We start from the raw sequence: 21,251 nt of genomic DNA, 5'->3' as shown, positions 1-21,251 counted from the left end.
ACTATCGTTTGACACCATAGTGTGGCACGGTGGCGCAGCGGTAGAGTTGCTGCCTTACAGCGCCAGGGACCCGTGTTCGATCCTGGCCAGGGCTGTTGTCTGTACGCAGTTTCTACGTTCTCCCCGTGACCGCGTGGGTTTTCTTCGGGTACTCCGGTTTCCTCCGACGTTCCAAATTTGCCGCAGGTTTTATAAGTTACCAGGCCAAGTGGACCCGTTGGGCCCAAACCTCTCCAGCACCCTCTCCTACCCCCCTCCCCTCCCCACTTCCCCTCCCCCCTTCCCCTTCCCCTCTCCATCCCCCTCAACCCCCCCTTATCCACCTTCCTCCCCCCCCCTCCCTAGAGACCCAGCCTGCTCAACCTCTCCCCGTGGCTCACACCCACCAGCCCTGGCGACATCCTCGTAAATCTTCTCTGAACCCCTTCAAGCTCGACGATATCCTTCCTCCAACGTGGTGCCCGGAACTGAACACAGTTTTACCTGTTTGTTTCCAGGTACCTGAAGAAAATATCAACAGCGTGATCAACGCTCTCCAGGTCAGCCAGAACAAGAGACATTAGGCGGGAAAGCCGGGAAGCTGCTGTTCCTTCCGCGCACGGTATTTGAAGCTGGGCCTAGACTTGAAGAAGAATCCTCCGGGTGTGTGTTGAATGGTGGAGAGCCCGCATTCCCCCCACCCCCTCCCCTCCCCCCCCCCCCCCCCCCCCCCCCCCGGTGAGCCGTTGACTTACTGAAGCCGTTCCCAAAGTGAATGTTCCCTTTGTGTTCTGTTTGTGGACTGTGTCACGTTGTGCTGGTAAAGTCAAACTACTTTCTACCGATATTTACCACCTGCCTCAACCAACACCCCCACCCCCCCACCCCCTCCCACCCCCTCCCTCCCTCCCACCGCCTTCTGTGACGCAGCCTCAGTGACTGACTGTCGTTCTGTGAATCGGTCGGGTTAGTTTTAAGATGCGAGACGTAGTCAAGTTCATTTCAGTCGGGGGGAGGGGACTTTGAGGTGGCTAATTAAGTCTGGGGCAGGTATGGGCAGTCGAGAGGCAGGTATGGGCAGTCGAGGGGCAGGTATGGGCAGTCGAGGGGCAGGTATGGGCAGTCGAGGGGCAGGTATGGGCAGTCGAGGGGCAGGTATGGGCAGTCGAGGGGCAGGTACGTAACAGTACAAAGTGAATGTGCGGCAAAACACTGCTCTGAAGTGTCGAGTAGATCGGGGTTGGTGGACACACACACACACACACACATACGCACACGCACACATACGCACACGCACACACGCACGCACACACACATACGCACACGCACGCACACACACACGCACACACACACGCACACACACACGCACACGCACATACACACATACACATGCACACACACACATACGCACACACACACACGCACATGCACACACACACACACACGCACACACACATACATACGCGCACACACACACACACACGCACATACACACACGCACACAGACACGCACACACACACATACGCACACACGCACACACATACACGCACACGCACGCACACATGCACGCACACGCACACATACACACACACACACGCACGCACACACACACTCACCTTATTGGCAACAACGCTGAGAACAGGTTTCCAACTGTCGACCCCTTATGCCACAGTGTACCTGCTGAACCAAAATCAGATTCATTTCTGGGTTCTGGAGGGAGAGGCGGGTTGCATTTTGCAACGTGCTTTGGCCAAGTGCATCACCTGGCCTGTCCCGATCTGCAGAGTACTGGTGTGCTGACGAGGCAGTCATCCAGTCCCGGAGCGAGATCACAAGGTGCCACCGACGGCAAAGGTGACGTTGAAATCCTGTTCGGGTCTCGGGTCACTCGCTGCCTGGCGGTCAGTGGGGTGCTGTCTCCGTCCCCTGTGGAGAGTGTGCGCGGTGGGGCCTCCCGTGTGCTGTCAGCGCCGTCCACACGTTCTCCACACGATGCGGGTCAATGGACAGGTGGCCACCTCCAGCACTGGCCCCGAGCTGTGGGAAGTCCAGGCCTCGCACAAAGCACCACACGAGCATCGACCATACGCCCCGCCTGCCGCCTCTGTACTCCCAGCGTCGGGGGAACGACAGAGAGAATCACCGTGGAAGGCTGACGTTCGTATAATTGAGGCAAATATCCCGGCAGCGTGTTTCCTTCCCCCCCCCCCCCCCAATTAGAGTCGAGATGGGTTTCCGCAAACAATATCAATGAATGGCAAGATCGGACAAGGCTCGCTCCGTCCCCTTTCAAACAATGCCCATTATTGTAGATAATCCGTGAAGGAAAACAACTGCAGATGCTGGTACAAATCGATGGCATCTTCAGTCTGAAGAAGGGTCTCGACCCAAAACGTCACCCATCCCTTCTCTCCTGAGATGCTGCCTGTCCCCGCTGAGTTACTCCGGCATTCTGCGAAACCTGGACGAAGGAAGTCCATCGGGAAATTCCTCTTATCTTTCAATGGCGTTTTGATCAAATTTTGGCCGGGGCATCCCCTAAACTCGGAGATCGGACTGCCGGGACCTTAGGGAGGGATCTTATCCTTGATTTGGAACGTGCGGGGACGTGAGATTCCGACCCAATCGTTCAGATTCCCAATTAGGAATAGCGGTCTAACCTGCTATTTTAAATGTAACCGCGCTCCATTCCGGTCGCCACTCCTCCGGATTCACATAGTTCAAGCCAATAATGATGTAGCATGAAGATAAATAATGTACAATACTTCTCGTCTGAACTTATAGTTCACGGAGAGGGCCACCAGAATGAATCATGCACCATCCATTGCAGAGTTCTGAAAAGGGGGGAAGAGACAAATTCTTTGAAGGGAATATTAAAAAATATAGATATATATATATATTCAGCATTCCACTATCATTGCAGGTCATGTCTTTCGAAGTGGCAGCAAGAAGTAACGTTATAATGGAGTCCCATTGGCTTGGGTTTTTTATTAACTTACAATTGATGGTGGTCGCTGTTTTAAAAAGCTCTGCTCTTCAAAACTGACCCCAATTTTCTTTCGTCACCTTCGGCGGAGTTGAAAGAAGTGCACCTTTTTATTGCTGTGTTCACCCCCTTTTAATTCTGCAATTGGTGGTATATTTTATTGATTATTCTCTTAATAGGGTAGCACCAAACCTGGCACTTTTATCTCCATGGACAATGGATGCGTTTGCTGATACTTTAAAACAGGTGCCACTTGTTCCTAAGGAGCAGGGAGAATGTAGAGTGCTATTTATATTTTGTACACTAATTTGCACACAGTTGCCAGAAAGCCCTTGAATGATAACTTGATCGCACCGTTACCTGATGCAGGTGACCTCCTTCACCGACCGTTTACCTGACCTTCTATGTAATTTATGCACATGTTGTGAAAGTAAATAGGACTTCGCTTTTGCTTGTACTCCGGAACGTTCACTGGAAAGTCCACTCCTTTAATTTTTTTAACGGTCGGTAGTGGAAGGATTTTTTTTGCTCTTCGAGATGCCACAGTATTACCTGGCGGATTGCACAGGTCACAAGAGGCCAATGCAAGAGACTTGGCTGCCTCTAATTGTGTGCTGAAGTGCCTGCTTGATCATCAGCCTGTTTCATTAAGGAATATTGACAAAGCTAAGGTTGTAGTTATTGAGACAGGTTCCAAATTGTGTCATGAAGTTATGAAATAGTTCAAAGCTGGTCTGCTTTCGATTGATTTTATTTTCTTTAGAACGACATTTTTCATTTATTTCAAGGCCTGGTTTACAGAAGTGATGTTTGATCCTTGATCGTAGATGCTGTATTTTACTCTTGGGGAAGATGTGCTGAAACACTAACCAGAGATTTTTTTTAAAGTGTTTTTTTTAATTTTTAAACTCCAGCTGCTTGTTGAATCAGTGGTAGCAGCAATGTTTACAAGCTAGTGACTTTTGAACTCTTAATTTCATGCTCGTCATTAATATATCTGTATTTGCTGTGCCACATTCACGAACCTCTTGTGTTTTCGTTTATTGCAAGGGTGTATTCAGCTAGTCCTGACTTTTAGTTTGTTCGCTGCCTGTTGTCCCTGCAATTGGTGAACCACTGGCCAAGCCCGTGGCGGGGGGGAGAATGTGCTCATGTGGAAACGTGTCAGTTGCCAACCAACATTAAGAACCTCCGTGTTCCTATCAAGCTCACATCAGTGGTATCCATTCTGAAAGCAACTCCAAAATGGTGGAGAGTCGCTGCCTCACGGCACCAGAGACCCGGGTTCGATCCCGACCACGGGCGCTTGTCTGCGCGGAGATTGTAACTTCTCCCCGTGACCTGCTCGGGTTTTTTTTTTCCGAGATCTTCACTTTCCTCCCACGCTCCAAAGACGTGCTGGTTTGTAGGTTAATTGGCTTGGTGTAAGTGTAAAATTGTCCCGAGTGTGTGTCGGAGAGTGTTAGTGTGCGGGGATCGCTCGATGTGCCAAAGGCCCTGTTTCTGGGCCATGTCTCTAAACTAATCTTTAATTTCACTGATGTGGCTCATCCAAAATCTAACCTCATAGTCTATATTCCTAAGTCATCTCTTTCTAAGCCTCCATAAATAGACACTGGTTTCTTCAAGCATTTGGGTTGAGATCTGAGATTAGCTCCCTGCCCCCCCTCCCCCCCCCCCCTATCCTTGCTTGCTTCAGATGAACACCCCTAAAGATGGTGCAACCTCCATCTTGCCACTTAGATGGCCAGTTACATAGACTAGGCATAGAAGGAGTGTGCAGGAAGGAACTGCAGATGCTGCTTTACACCGAAGATAGACACAAAATGCTGGAGTAACTCAGCGGGTCAGGCAACATCTCTGGAGAGAAGGAATGGGTGACGTTTCGGGTCGAGTCTGAAGAAGGGTCATGACCCGAAACGTCACTTATTCCTTTTCTCCAGAGATGCTGCCTGTCCCGCTGAGTTACTCCAGCATTTTGGGTCCATCTAAGGCATAGAAGGAAACGGTCCTGACACGGGCAAATGGGATGAGTGTTAATGGGCAAAGAGGTCAGCATGGACCTGGTGTGTAAGAAGGAACTGCAGATGCTGGTTTAAAGTGTTTCCCTTATCCCTAACCAGTCTGATGAAGGGTCTCGACCCGAAACGTCACCCATTCCTTCTCTCCAGAGATGCTGCCTGTCCCGCTGAGTTACTCCAGCTTTTTTGTGTCTCGCATGGACCTGGTGATTGATTAATTATGATGCCGTGGAAAGCAGACTTTGACGGATTTCTGTGTCTAACGCAGTATAAAGACAGGATTGCAAGCCACGTCTGTGGGAAATGCACTCAACCCAGCTTAAACATAGAAAATAGGTGCAGGAGTAAGCCATTCGGCCTTTCGAGCCTGATTCAATATGATCATGGCTGATCATCCAACTCAGTATCCTGTACCTGCCTTCTCTCCATACCCCCTGATCCCTTTAGCCACAAGGGCCACATCTAACTCCCTCTTAAATTTAGCCAATGAACTGGCCTCAACTACCTTCTGTGGCAGAGGGTTCCACAGATTCACCACTCTCTGTGTGAAAAAAACCTTTCTCATCTCGGTCCTAAAAGACTTCCCCCTTATCCTTATCCTTAAAGCTTCAGCAACCACAGCGCACTCTCCCGACGAGCAGAGCAGCATCAAGTTTTCCTATTTCTCAAACTGCGAAGGTGCTCTTATCGCAAATAATTGGATTAAAATTTAATAATGTCGAAACTACCCCATTGTGGCTTGAGTATGCCCACTAGCAGTTTAAAATGACCACCGGTCAAACGGTGCTTCACACAGTGACCTGGCTGGTTGAAGTCGTAAGGTCATAAGGAATAGGAGTAGAATTAGGCCATTCGGCCCATCAAGCCCACTCCGCCATTCAATCACGGCCGATCTATCTCTCCCTCCTATAACCCCATTCTCCTGCCTTCTCCCCATAACCTCTGACACCCGTACTGATCAAGAATCTTATCTATCTCTGCCTTAAAAATATCCACTGATTGTTAGAACTTACAACTTCTCCCTTGCGATATTTTTTTCCCCGCCTTGTTTCTCAGCCGCAGGCCTGTTAACATGAACCTTGGCACAGACTGGACAATTAAAAAGAGAACAAAGATCAAATTCTGTAAGAATTCGACCCTCCCCCCGTTTGTTTTTGAAACAAAACTACCCATCCGTGTTCAGATTGTCTTCCAGCACTCTGGCCGACAATATCTTGCGTCAACGTCACATCGTTTGTGTTCTATGTTTTCATTTCTATTGTTACGTTCATTCCCTTAAAATGATCATGCTATTATCATTGCGGTTTGGAACTACCATCATCCTCCAATCTCTCCTAGCTGCAGGGCCAATCTGCTAATGAATGAGGCAGGGTGTCGGGGGTTATGGGGAGAAGGCAGGAGAATGGGGTTGAGAGGGAGAGATAGATTAGCCATGATTGAATGGCGGAGTAGACTTGATGGGCCGAATGGCCTCATTCTGCTCCTATGAACTTAGGTGACGTAGGTTTGACCATCCCCCCCCCCCCAATTGGCCTCCTGCAGAATTGAAAAGGATAGTTTTTGCTTTTGAGATACAGCATGGAAACAGGCCCTTCGGCCTATCGAGTCCGCGCCGTTCACACTAGTTCTATCGTGCCCCACTTTTTCATCCAACCCAAGGGCAGTTTACAGCGAGCCAATTAACCTATAAAACCTGCACGTCTTTTGCATGCGGGAGGAAACCGGAGCACCCGGAGAAAACCCACGCTGTCACAGGGAGATGTGCAAGGTCCACACAGATAGCGCACGTAGTCAGGATCGAACCCGGGTCTCTGGCGCCGTGAGGCAGAAGCTCTACCAGCTGCGCCACCGTGCCGCCCTTAATGCTTCATGTCGTGGCCCAGCAAGAAACTGATAGAGCTCATCAGGCAAGTAAAATTAAGCGGTGGAGGGAACCTATGATGCTCCTAGTGGGAATCAAGTTGTCGATGATTTTTCATTCACTCAATGGTCTATGTAACAAAGCACCATAGTTTTCAATTTTACAACGAGCCCCAGGGCTGAAGAAGAGTCCTGACCCAAAATGTCACCTCACCATGTTCTCCAGAGATGCTGCCTGACACGCTGAGTTACTCCAGCACTCTGTGAAACATCATCTATCCATGTTCCCCAGAGATACTGCCTGACCCGCTGAGTTACTCCAGCACTCTGTGAAACGTCACCTATCTATGTTCTCCAGAGATGCTGCCTGACCCGCTGAGTCTCTCCAGCACTCTGTGAAACATCATCTATCCATGTTCCCCAGAGATGCTGCCTGACACGCTGAGTCTCTCCAGCACTCTGTGAAACGTCACCTCTCCATGTTCTCCAGAGATGCTGCCTGACCCGCTGAGTTACTCCACCATTGACCCACCGTTAACGTGTAGTAAACAGATTTAAACCCAATTCAGTCTGGCAAGGTTTATAAACCTGCCTACCTTACCTCAATCTGTTGCTCGAGAATCATTTGTAGTCATTCACTGATCCATGAAAGAGTCTTGGAGAATCAAACAATGTTAATCCTTTAATCCTTCCAGAGGATTTGTATTTAGTGCTTCAAACGCCCGCCAGTGCTGCCTTCCATAATCCTGAGGCTGGCATAGCTTTGATGGCACTTTTGTGGAAGACCAGCTTTTTAATTGATACCTAGTTCACACAAGAAGGATCAAAGGCTTTCTTGCCCCAGGTATTGAACCGGTCAGGCCTCCATATGTTTTTTTATTTTTGACTCCGAATGGATTGAACGTCATCTAACACCAAATTCTTGCCAAGTGCAGCTTGGAACATTATCTTGATGAAATGCTGAAGGCTTGGGTCCAAAAGCATTGTTTAAATCTTCTTAAATCCTCCAAGTTTGTTTCAATTTCAGAGGCAGCAAACCTTTCCATGCGTAAACTGTGCCTAATAAGCCATGTGATTTGAATGCACCTGCTGCTAAAGTACTGGACAACTTCTCAAAGTAAACTGTTCTTCAATAATGTATCTCCAACATAACATTCCCAGGATCTTGCCCCGTTCAGTAATGTTGTAGCTTAACGTTCGATGCTTTCGACATATGTCGATTTATCAAGTAAATTAAACATAAAGTGCTGGAGTAACTCAGCGGGCCAGGCAGCATCTCTGGAGAAAAGGAGACCCTTTGTGGACCTGATCTGAAACGTCACCCATTCCTTCTCTCCAGAGATGCTGCCTGGCCCGCTGAGTTACTCCAGCATTTTGTGTCTACCTTTGGTGGAAACTAGCATCTGCAGTTCCTTCCCACACCTTACATAAGTTAAGCTGACATCCATTTTTCTTAAAGGAGAAATTCCTGTCCGATATCATGCAAATTTTAACTGTGGTTAAGTTCCTATCATTCCTTCATTGCCTTTGCAGTTAAAATATAAAGATATTAGCCAGGGTTGTTAAACAGTAACCATACAGTATGAATGTTTCTCTGTTTGACTAACTTACTATGTAAAGGTAGCATTGTTTTACTGAAAGATTAATGATAATGAGTAGAAAGGTTAAAAAAAAACGACCTATTTGCACGATCAATCATTTTAATTTATGACCAGTCACACGATAACTAAGTTATTAATCTTAAGACCCAAATATTATGACATTTGACAAGATATATGATTATGTTATCGTTCCAGAAAATAAATCTGATCAAAGTTCTGGGCAAGTCGATGATCAAGGTTCAGCCACATCTGGAAAGCAGGAAGCAAATTGCAATAAACCTTCTCCAACTCGAAACCCTCTGCGCCACTGTGTGGCAGCGCTGCTACCTCACAGCGCCAGACTCCCGGCTTCCATCCTAACCTCGGGTGCTGTCTGTGCGGAGTTTGCACGTTCTCCCCGTGACCACGTGGGTTTCTTCCGGGTGCTCCGGTTTCCTCCCACGTCCCAAAGACGGGAGGGTTTCTAAGTTAATTGGCCTCTGTAAATTGCCCGTAGTGTGCGAATAAGAAAGTGGGTGCAACAGAGAACTAGTGTGAACAGGTGATAGGTGGCCGGCGTGGGCCCGATGGGTCGAAGGGGCTGTTTCCATGCTGTATCTCTAAACTAGGTTAGAAGTTGTTAACATTGTTCACTCTAGGGTGTTATCAAGAACTTCTCGTTAGAATAAAATGGAGCTTTATACTGCAATTTAAAAAAATATATCAATATATATATATGGGCGCTGTCTGTATGGAGTTTGTACGTTCTCCCTGTGACCACGTGGGTTTTCTCCGGGTGCTCTGGTTTCCTCCCACACTCCAAAGACATACAGGTTTGTAGGTTAATTGGCTTCGGTAAAAATTGTAAATTGCCCCTAGTGTGTGGGACTGTGTTAGTGTACAGAGATCGTTGGTCGGCACGGAATCGGTGGGCCGAAGGGCCTGTTTCCGTGCTGAATCTCTAAACCAAACTAAACCAAACAGTACAACAATCCTTCCAGTTAATCTTTACTACAATAGTATTCTCCATCAAAATTCTACTTCAAACGTAGGTTCTTTGCTATAAATAAGCAATGTTTGATAATAAAGACCAGTGAGACTTTAAAGTAGGATTTAAAACACGTTTGGTGCTCAATATCTAATCAGATTGCATTGTTCAGACAGGGTGACACCAGTGACATCTCATTAGTTTCCTCCCTTTACACCAAATGGATTAGAATAATGTGCTACTTTTTAATTTAAGATGCTAACAATGCGATCTCGTTTAGTTTTGATTAAACATCTGCTTGCTTTGCTCCAAGTTGAAGAACATTACATGTTTTTAACAAGCCTGTTCTTCCATGAAATTGTTTGTGTGTAACCTTCTTGAAGGAGGATTGTGGAGGTGGGACTAATACTGAAAATGGCGAATAATTATTCCTAGGGAAAGAGCAAGTGTTTATGATTATTGAGATAATTTAGAGACAGGCAATTATCTGCTCATGTACGTTATAGACAATAGACAATAGGTGCAGGAGGAGGCCATTCGGCCCTTCGAGCCAGCACCGCCATTCAATGTGATCATGGCTGATCATTCTCAATCAGTACCCCGTTCCTGCCTTCTCCCCATACCCCCTGACTCCGCTATCCTTAAGAGCTCTATCTAGCTCTCTCTTGAATGCATTCAGAGAATTGGCCTCCACTGCCTTCTGAGGCAGAGAATTCCACAGATTCACAACTCACTGACTGAAAATGTTTTTCCTCATCTCAGTTCTAACTGGCCTACCCCTTATTCTTAAACCGTGGCCCCTTGTTCTGGACTCCCCCAACATTGGGAACATGTTTCCTGCCTCTAACGTGTCCAAACCCTTAATAATCTTATACGTTTCGATAAGATCTCCTCTCATCCTTCTAAATTCCAGTGTTAGTTATGTTAATTATGTTTTATAATTTTATAAATTATGTTTACTCTTAATCCGTGCAGTTTAGTTTAGAGCTACAGTGCGGAAACAGGCCCTTTGGCCTACCGAGGCCGCGCCGACCAGCGATCCCCACACACTAACCTCACACTATCCTACACGCACTAGGGATAATTTACCATTTTACCAAAGCCTATTAACCTACAAACCTGTGATTCTTTGGAGAGTGGGAGGAAACTGGAGATCCCGGAGAAAACCCATGCAGGTCACGGGGAGAATGTACAAACGTAGAAATTCCGTGCTGACAGGGACCTGTAGTCAGGATTGAACCGGGACCTCTTGTGCCGTAAGGCAAGTTACTGCTTCGTAAACTGCGATAACAAGGCTTGAAGGAGACAATGAGTGCAAAGTGCAACTTCGGCAATGAAGTAACGGGTAGAATTGCCGTGTAAGAAAAAGCTGCTGATTACCATGTATTTTTCATCCCAAAATATAAAATATCCTGTTGTAGAGTCATAGAGTGATACAGTGTGGAAAACAGGCCCTTCGGCCCAACTTGCCCACACCGGCCAACATGTCCCAGCTACACTCATCCCACCTGCCAGCATTTGATCCATATCCCTCCTAACTTGTCCTATCCATGTACCTGTCTAACTGTTTCCTAAACGTTGGGATAGTCCCTGCCTCAACTCAACTGCCTCCTCTGGCAGCTCGTTCCATACACCCACCGCCCTTTGTGTGAAAAAGTTACCCCTCAGATTCCTATTAATTTTTTTTCCCCTTCACCTTGTTAGATGAATCTATTGAAGGTGTGATGGTTTGAGAGAATTTGACACCTTTTTTTTAAGCATGTGTACAAAACACTTAGTTTTGTTTTTATGATAAGCCTTTGGTTGGGGAAGAGAGCAGAAATGTACATTGGCTGCAGGACATTTATTCACAAAATGCTGGAGTAACTCAGCAGGTCAGGCAGCATCTCAGGACAGACAGACTTGGCTACAGGACATGTATGGTTGGCTCCAATATTTTAACCTCTAACCTTTGTTCCAACCATCTGCCCATCATCTGTGCCCACCTATTACCTGCCATGCTTTGTCCTGTCTCCTCTCATCCAACTTTCTTTCCACCTCCAACCCCCCCCCCCCTCACCCATAATCAGTCTGAAGAAGGGTCCTGACCCGATGCGTCACCTGTCCATCTTCTCCAGAGATGCTGCCTGACCCGCTCAGTTATTCCACCACTTTGTGTCTAGTTTGGTTCAGAGATACAACATGGAAACAGGCCCTTCGGCCCATCGAGCCCAGGTCGACCAGCGACTCCTAACACATTCCTACACTCTGGGGACAATTTAAAGAAGCCAGCTCACCTACAAACCTGCACGTCTTTGCGATATGGGAGGAAACTGAAGCACCCGGAGGAAACCCACGCAGTCACAGGAGAACGTACAAACTCCATGCAGACGGCACCTGTGGTCAAGATCAAACCCGGGTCGACCGCTGCACCATCGTGTCGCCCCGACCCTTTTGTATAAACCAGCATCTGTAGTTCCTTGTTTTTCCAATAGATTATTATTCTATTAGTCCAATATTACTTAGTCGATTTACGCCAGTGTCCTAATGAAACGTGTGAGGCAGCATTAATCCATTACCCGAGCAAGCAATCAATGCTGTTGGTTCCAAAGAAGATGTCCAAGTCCTTAACATGCTTGGAAATAGAAGCATCATTCACATTGTCATTCCACTAATCCCAGTATAGTCACACTTTGTGACCATGATCCAACACTATCCAACAGCAAATAGGGGTTCATTTCCAGTACCTCTGTTTCAATATCGAGAAGATGCCCTGCATTTAACAATCATGAAATGAATTTTGATTGATTGTAACAGACTGCTGTTGCCCTGAAATGGAAAGCTTGTGAGATGTTTTATTGCCTTACGGAATAATGCAGATGTGGCTGAATCATTTAACAACACAGTGTCTTCATATTAAAGCTCGAGCTGTACAGAGCTATTTAATGACGAGTTGCGATTTATGCCGTGTTCTTCACCAAACAAACAAGGTGAAAAACAAATAAAAAGGAGCATTGTTGGTGTGGGATTATGCCGTAGGAAACAAGTAACAGAACGGCTGATGCTAGTGGCTCACTAGCCTCTAACATCAGGGAACTGCTGGCATTTCCATCATGAGCTTGGGTCATTTCAATGAAAATGAAATTATGGGCAGAGCTTCCAAATTTTCGGCATCAAATAATGGAACTGGTTCCGCTGAATTAACAGGTAAATCATCCCCGAGAAGTTTAGACGGCAAGACACAGCAGCAGAGTTAGGCTATTCTGCCCATCGAATGTTGTCCGCCATTCGATAATCATGGCTGATCTATATTTCCCTCTCAAACTCCACTCTGTAAAACCAGAAGCTTGAAAGCCCTCACTGTCGTACATCACACTGGGATTAGTGGAATGGCAATGTGAATGAAGTTTCTATTTCCAAGGACATTTTAAGGACAACTTCTTTGGAACCAACCGCATTGAGATGTTGGCTGTCTCGTTGAGTTACTCCAGCATCTTGATTTTTGATTTAGAGATACAGCGCGGAAACAGGCCCTTCGGCCCACCGGGTCCGCGCCGCCCAGCGATCCCCACACACACTAGGGACAATTTTTACATTTACCCAGTCAATTAACCTACAAACCAGTACGTCTTTGGAGTGTGGGAGGAAACCGAAGATTTCGGAGAAAACCCCCTCGCACGTCACGGGGAGAAACGTGCAAACTCCGTACAGACGGCGCCCGTAGTCAGGATCGAACCTGAGTCTCCGGCGCTGCATTCGCTGTAAGGCAGCAACTCTACCGCTGCGTCCATCTTTGACTTAAACCAGCATCTGCAGTTCCTTCCTGCACAGCACTAGTAATGGATTAGGTAATGAATCTGCTCAGGTAATGGATTTGTGCTGCCTCACCCGGATACTGGCAGAAGAGAAGACCTTAAGCTTGAAAGCCCTCACTGTCCCATTCAGTGTGTCCCATTGAACAGCCCAATGCTTCCCTCAAGGAACAGAGTGAGGGATTTCATGCCAACACACAGCATCGGTGGGACCGTACAGAACCCAAAGCTTGCCTGGCTACATGAAGCTTTGTGAGATCACAGACTGGTTGTTCTCTGACAACCCAGAACAGATCGCAGATGGATCACCCCGTCGATTTTGAAGGAACTAAGTCAAAAAGGACTTACGTTTGGAAATTACATAAGGATGTGACTTGAGGACAAGCTGATTAAGTTAGTTTTTTGGCAGTGCACGGGAGTTCCATGCCTGCAGTTTGACCAAGCAGCAAGCAATAATGTGTGGTATTAGCCAATAACCTCTCAAATAAATTAATGAGATTTAAGAGTGCCAACACAAAAACAATCTTCCAGATGAGGGCAGATTCCCAGCTATTTGGGGCAGCACGGTGGCGCAGCGGTAGAGTTGCTGCCTTACTGTGCCAGAGACCCAGGTTAGATCCTGACTACGGGTGTCGTCCGTACTGAGTTTCGACGTTCTCCCTGTGACCACATGGGGGGTTTCACAAGTTCACAAGTTGTAGGAGTACAATTAGGCCATTCGGCCCATCGAGTCTACTCCGCCATTCAATCACGGCTGATCTCTGCCTCCTAATCCCATTTTCCTGCCTTCTCCCCGTAACCCGTGACACCCGTTCTCATCAAGAATTTGCCTATCTCTGCCTTAAAAACATCCACTGACTTGGCCTCCACAGCCCTCTTGTGGCAGTGAGTGCCACAGGTTCACCACCCTCTGACTACAGACGTTCCTCCTCACCTCCTTTTCTCCGGGTGCTCCGGTTTCCTCCCACACTCCAAAGACCTACAGGTTTGTACGTTAGTTGGCTTCGATAAAGATTATAAATTATCCCTAGTGTGTAGGATAGTGCGAGTGAACAGGTGGTTGCTAGTCGGTGTGGACTCGATGGGCCGAAGTGCCTGCTTCCACGCTGTATCTCTAAACTAAGCTAAAAGCAGTTGTCTTCTTTTTTGGTCTTGCATTGTTTTTTTTTACTCGAGCAGTTTTTGCTCTGCCCAGGTTTCTGGCCTGTTTTAAACAGCACTGTTGCAGACTGACAGGAGCATATGTTTTGAATCAAAACTAGTTCAAGTCAGATCACTTCTGATCTAATTCAGTTCCCCCAGCCAATCTGCTTAATTGAAATGATTTCCAGCTGATTCCAATGTCTATTGCAACAGGGGAAAACGTGACAAGGCAACTTCAGGAAAGTAGTATTTGAACCATCTCGTGTGTTCAAACTTTCTTCCTCCTGCTAGTTTATTTTGTACCAAGGTGTACACAGTCCGAACATCCCTGCCGTCGTCTGTTTTAATGGCAACTGAAGCACCTGGATAAAATCCTTGGCCTCAAACCCTTAAACTGTTGAGGTAAATACACTAGATTCTTTGTGGAGAAGTACTGGAGGGTACGAAATGCTGCCATTTTGGAGGCTGTTTTGGTACCGACTGATCTAACAATGATGGTGATGTGGGGTGACCTTGTACAGATGTGCTACCATTTCAGAGAATATGAGTGAGAAAGGTTGGAGAAAAAAAAATAGATTTCGGATTGAGTTAATTTAATGCCAAAGCATTCACACCACTCAGGGACTGCCTGATTGTTATCGTGGATGAGTTGCTTTTAGTGGTTTTGCACTGCTTGGTTTTGTGGCGTTTCATTTGGTGGCAATGGTGAGGTGGGAATACTGGGGTAGTATTGTGACCCTAACCTCTTTAGTTCTCAGTTCATTGGGTCATAAGGAACAGTAGTAGAATTAGGCCATTCGGCCCATCAAGTCTACTCTGCCATTCGATCATGGCTGATCTATCTCTCCCTCTCAACCCCATTCTCCTGCCTTCTCCCCATAACCCCCTGATACCCATACTAATCAAGAATCTATCTCCGCCTTAAAAATATCCATTGACTTGGCCTCCGCAGCCTTCTGTGGCAATGGCAAGTGAAGGCTAACCGAGGAGAGAGAGAGTGTGAGAAGGTGCAACGAAGAAATTATCCTTGAGTTTTCACAGTGTTCGTAGCCATCAGTGAATGGTAGGCATGCATTGCCCCTTTTTGAATAAAGACCTAATTCCTGCCCCTAATCTTACAATTATTTGCGGTTAAATACAAACCGCTGGAGGAACTCTGCAGATCAGGCAGCATCTTTGGAGGGAATGAGACAGCCTGCGTTTCGGGCTAGGGCCCTTCTTCAGGCTGAAACGTCGTCTGTTCCTTTCGCTCCACAGACGCTACCTGAAGTCGGTCAGCAAGGCACGGTGGCGCAGCGGTAGAGTTTCTGCCTTACCCTGTGCTTTCAGCGCCAGAGACCCGGGTTCGATCCTGACTACGGGCGCTGTCTGTACGGAGTTTGTCCGTTCTCCCCGTGACCTGTATGGGTTTTCTCCGAGATCTTCAATTTCCTCCCATGCTCGAAAGACGTACAGGTTCATAGGTTAATTGGCTTGGTGTATGTGTACATTGTCCCTAGTGCGTGTAGGATAGAGTTGATGTGTGGGGATCGCTGATCGTTGCGGACTCAGTGGGCCGAAGGGCCTGTTTCCGCGCTGTATCTCTAAACTAAACTAAAAGCGTCTCGACCCGAAACGTCACCCATTCCTTCTCTCCAGAGATGCCGCCCGTCCCGCTGAGTTACTTTAGCTTTTTGTGTCCTTCCTGCACACAAAACTAAAATTGGCTGAGAGTTCCTCCAAATGTGTTGTTTTTTTAAACTCCAGATTTCAGCCTCTGCAGTGTCTTGTGACCATTGTACTCCATCCACCTCGAGCTATGTGGTTCCGTTTAAAGTGTGAGAGTGAAATTGGTCTTCCCCCAGCGACAGGGAATATCAATGGATCACAGGCCGACAGTTTCACACTATGCTTGAACTTCTCCAGTGACTTCAAAAGGAAAAGAAAATTGGACGCCGTGTAAAAGTGGCTATTGATTTGTTCCGTCTCGCATGAGTGGGGAAGCCCAATCTCACTCTGGTGTTCTTGCCTGGCTGGTCACTGCGATGAGGAGTCGTGACACGTCCAAATAACCCAGTAGATTGCAGCTGGATTTACAGCAGCTGATGGGCTATTATTGCAGGCCATGATGACAATCTGTGCCCTGCTCTTGGACCAGGTTCTCCCCCCCCCGCCCATTTATCACCACCTCCACAGAAAGTGCGGGGAACGCTTAGTCAATCAGGCAACGCGGCCTGGAGAGAAAGAGGGCCAGTGACCTTTCCTCAGAAATAGTTCCAGTAGTTTGTTTTCCTTCCAAGTTTCCAGTCCCTCAAGTATTTTAGTGTTGCATGTTAAGTCACGCAGTCCTGCCTATGAATTCATAAGTTCTTCAGTTGAAGGAGCCAACCTCTTCAATTTCCAGTCTCATAATTCAATTGTTATGTTTTCTGAATTATCTAAATTAAGCTGAGTTTTGTCATAAAGTGAATTTAGCAGAATTAGGCCATTCGGCCCATGGAGTCCACTCCGCCATTCAATCATGGCCGATCTATCTTTCCCTCTCAGTCCCATTCTCCTGACTTCTCTCCGTAACCCCTGACACCTGTACTAATCAAGAATCTATCAGTCTCGGCCTTAAAAATATCCGTTGATTCGGCCTCCACAGCCGTCTATGGCAAGCAGTGTTGCAGTACTATTTTTTTAGGTGGCGGAGCTGTCACTGGTACAGGAGCGGTCGTTGTTAAATTCCATGCTTGTTAAAATTCCCCGCTGTTTATTTTGGCTTTGCAGAGGTGCTGGAACGGCACTCCGGCAGCACTGCCCCCCCCTGGTGGCAATGCATTCCACGGATTTGCCACCCTCTGACTAAAGAAATTCCTCCTCATCTCCTTTCTAAAGGTACGTCCTTTTATTCCTGCGACCATGGCCTCTGGTCCTAGACCAAAGATAATAGATCAGAGCAAGATGGACCACTCTGTCGAAATCATCTATACTGAAGTGTAGTCGGCAAAGGAGCCATTTTAGTGTGTAATCAGTGTTTTGGTGGAACAGTATGTGTGATGATACCGTAAAAATGCTCACTATATCTCATCTATCAATTCACAGATTTTTGTTATTTTCCTTTTTAAATGTCTCTGCAAGTTTCTGCCTACTAAAATGGCGCCGTGAGATACTACGGTTTTTAGGGTCGAGTGGTCTACCTTGCTCTGCTCTGTTATCTTTGTCCTAGACTCTCCCACTAGTGGGAAATATCCTCTCCACATCCACCTCACCCACATCTACCTTATCCAGATTGCTGAACTAAACTAGCCCAATTGCAATCACGTGTGGATACCCAATCCTTGGTTGGAAGCTTCATCCCATTGGAGTGCACTTCAGCATGCTCAAGGGTCCTGAACATGAGTTTGCATCCCACTGTGAAAGTGAAGTGTGCACCCAAATTATTTGGTGTGTACTTTCAATAGCAGCACTCCCTGTCAGGAGCTTTCCATTTTGTTTAGAAAACCTATAAAGGTCAGCAAGGTGGCGCAGCGGTAGAGTTGCTGCCTCACAGCGCCAGAGACCCAGGTTCGATCCTATCTATGGGTGCTTGTCTGTATGGAGATTGTACGTTCTCCCCGTGACCTGCGTGGGTCTTGCACGGGTGCTCCGGTTCCCCCCCACACTCCAAAGACGTACAGGTTTGTTGGCTAATTGGCTTGGTATCATTTAAATTGGCCTTAGTGTGCACAGGATAGTGTGAGTGTGTGCGGGGATCGCTGGTCGGTGCGGACTCGGTGGGCCGAAGGACCTGTTTCCACGCAGTGTCTCTAAGCTAAACTAAAATGACACTCCCGCAATTTTTCCCTTTTCATCGCGAATTGAAAAGAGTTTTTCTAGTTTCTGGAATCGTGTTTTCAAGCTATCGAACATTTTTCATCTGTTTCCATTTGCCCTGGGACCTCTTTCTTTCTTCATAAGTAGTTAGGGTAACTTGATATTTTTACGCAGCAGTGTTGCAGCGTTTCAAGAACACGGGATTCCAAGCGTGGAAGGAATGAATGTACTTTTTAAATGTCGACTTCTCGATGGATTTCGGAATGGCAACTTTTTTGATTTGGGCACCAAAGTATAACTATGCTCGAATATTTCTTGGTGAACTAACTGGTTTGGGAGGGGAGTGGTTGAGGGCAGTTTCAGTGACAAGGGGACATGGAAGTGTCACCCTGTGACGTATCGCCTTGAAATTTGCCGATCTTGTTCCAATTGCCTTCTGCAGCAATCAAGTGTTTTTTGCTGAAGTTTGATTTTTATTTTTTCTCTCTCTCTTCAGTTTTTTCTTCTTGACAGAAACTGTTGTGAATTATTTGAAAGGATCTGCGTACACCAGCGTAAACTGGAATTAGGTAGTGTTCCGATTGTATCCAACTTTAATTTTTTTTTTTTAAACTTTGCAAGTTAAACGTAGTTAATTTCTGTTCATTTTTAGTGAGGTTGTTCTTTGAGATTATTAGAAACTTAAATATACGATGCGTTCGAAGCAACAATTGTACAGAACAACTCTTTGCAGTTATGTGCTAACTTGCAGCAATATATATATATATATATATAGGTTAAAAAATAAAAGTAGTTTCTTGGAATAAAATGTAATAAGATTTTTGAATGTTTGGACAGTAAAATGCTTTAATCTTACTGTGGTGCTGTAATGTGAGCAGTGGGAAATCCACTTGATCAGTATTCAAACAAAAACATCTGAAAGAGAGATGTTTGTGTGTATGTGTGTGTGTTTACAGAGATCGTGTTGTGAGTAGGTTGTCTGTTGTTTGCACAGTATTGTACAAATAGTGACTGCTTTGACCACAAATGGATCTAGGCATTTCCTGGGACACGGCAGGGAACAGGAGGGCTACTTACCCTATTACAAGGACAGGTAGTCACTGCAATATCTATTGAGCTTCTGCTTTGCTCGCCACACGGTACTTTTGATCGGTCACCCTCTGACTCTGGGCTAATTGAGGACAATCTAAGTGAACTTTACATTCGATTTATTTACATTGAAAATAGGTGCAGGAGGAGGCCGTTTGGCCCTTCGAGCCAGCACCGCCATTCATTGTGATCATGGCTGATCGTCCCCAATCAGTAACCCGTGCCTGCCTTCTCCCCATACCCCTTGATTCCACTAGCCCCTAATGCTCTATCTAACCCTCTTTTAAATTCATCCAGTGAACTGGTGGCTGTTTGACAAGGCATGGGCTTCTAGCTTCTTTATTGCCATTAATGTTTCTATTGTGCCCATGTCGGCAAGAGTGGGTAGTTGGGGGGTTGGGGGGGGGGGGGGGGGGGGGGGAGGGAGGGCAAGTCCTTTATGATTTCACCAACATAAGTAACCAGAGAATGAAAGTCTATTGTTAAAATAAACTTGGAAACAAAATTGTCCCGAGTGTGTAGGATAGTGTTAGTGTACGGGGATCGGGGGTCAGTGTGGACTCGAAGGGCCGAAGGGCCTGTTTCCGCGCTGTATCTAATCTAAATGAAATAAACGTCTCTATCTCTCGCTTCCCATTTCCATAACTAGTCTGAAGAAGGGTCTCGACCCGAAACGTCACCCATTCCTTCTCTCCAGAGACGCTGCCTTTCCCAACACCAACTTCCCCAGTCTATTTAACTCTTTCGGAAATAACCAATCTCATCTGAGCGCGTACAAGCTGCGAAAGTCTTGAAGCACTTCCGACTGAATGAAACTGAGGTCATTTGGGTTTCTTGCTTGCTAATTCTTTTTTTGCCATGCTGTCAGCTTATGTGGACTTTTCCCCCCAAACTATTCCGATCATAAAGAGAGCTCCTAACTTTTAACAGTGTGGACTGATGTTGGTGAGAAACACAGCATTAAAGAAAATCGAAAAGGATTTTTTTTTTTTTTAAAACTTTGTGACCGAACTCTTAAAATGCTAGGTCTTATTATGCTGCCTCCCCGTTCCCCCCCCCCCCCCCCCCCCCACTCCACCACACCCCACCCCTCCCCCCGTAGACTGTTTCCACTGCAATCCATTAATCCCTTGAGCAAGATGTATAGGATGTTTAGTCAGCCCGTGAACATTAATAATAAGAGCCAGAGCCATCTTTAAATCCACAAATATAAATTATAGCGCGTTAAAAGCAATAACCAAATTAATATAAAGCCCGTCACTCGGATGCAATCCAACTGGGCGACTTGGCCCAAATGGCCTACACGGTCGTTAATACTCTATACGACTGGCACACTTTGAATGTGAAGGAGAGTTGATCATGCTGTCTCAGCTTATGTTTTGCAGTGCATGACTTTTCCCCCCCAAAACTATTCCGATCGTAAAGAGAGCTGCTCACTTTTAATAGTGTGGACTGATGTTGGTGAGAAACACAGCATTAAAGAAAATCAAAACGGATTTTTTTTTTTTTTGTTGTTGTTGTTGCTTGTTTTGTTTTTAACTTTGTGACCGAACTATTAAAATGCTAGGTCTTATTAGGCTGCTGGTTTTATCCCCGGAGGTGTGACGCCCAAAAGTAGCGTACAGAATGAAACGTGCGCAAAAGAAACCGACTATTAATTGGTGCAGATTTAAGAAAGCAGTCACTATTTGTCACGGTGTACTATAAATACTCTTGGGCTAGCAATGCAGGGGCAGGATATCAGAACACTGGTGTTTTTTGATGCAAGGAAAAAAAAACCTCCAGCAGATAGATGTTGGTGAGAAACACAGCATTAAAGAATATCTTTGAGCAACATTTTGTGCACTGGCCTTGCAAGGGTGTTGGTTATTGAATGTTTATTGAATTGCAAAGCCTGCGACAATTGTGGATAATAACTATCGAGAAGGAAAAATTTTGGTGTGGTTTATTGCCACGTGCACCGAGGTACGGTGAAAAGGCTCTCGCCGCGTGCTAACCGGTCAGCGGAAAGACAATCCGTGATCACAATTGAGCCA

The 21,251-nt window shown here is 46.4% G+C and overlaps 2 protein-coding genes across 2 annotated transcripts in view; one reads left to right on the top strand and one right to left on the bottom strand.

Moving 5' to 3' along the window:
* The window catches only part of LOC144606271 (cytosolic arginine sensor for mTORC1 subunit 2), a 116,056-nt gene extending 115,055 nt beyond the window's left edge, over positions 1-1,001 (top strand). The window contains exon 9 of the mRNA XM_078422202.1: positions 498-1,001. Within this exon, the coding sequence (XP_078278328.1) occupies positions 498-563 (66 nt within the window). The 3' untranslated portion in view covers positions 564-1,001. The remainder of the gene's footprint in view (positions 1-497) is intronic.
* Positions 1-21,251, bottom strand: part of LOC144606219 (argininosuccinate lyase-like) — a 368,098-nt gene that overhangs the window by 124,813 nt on the left and 222,034 nt on the right. The window lies entirely within an intron of this gene.

This window comes from Rhinoraja longicauda, chromosome 26 (assembly GCF_053455715.1).
Source record: "Rhinoraja longicauda isolate Sanriku21f chromosome 26, sRhiLon1.1, whole genome shotgun sequence".
NCBI lineage: Eukaryota > Metazoa > Chordata > Chondrichthyes > Rajiformes > Arhynchobatidae > Rhinoraja > Rhinoraja longicauda.
The sequence above is the reverse complement of the archived record's forward strand: the minus strand, read 5'-3'. Positions and strand labels throughout refer to the sequence as shown.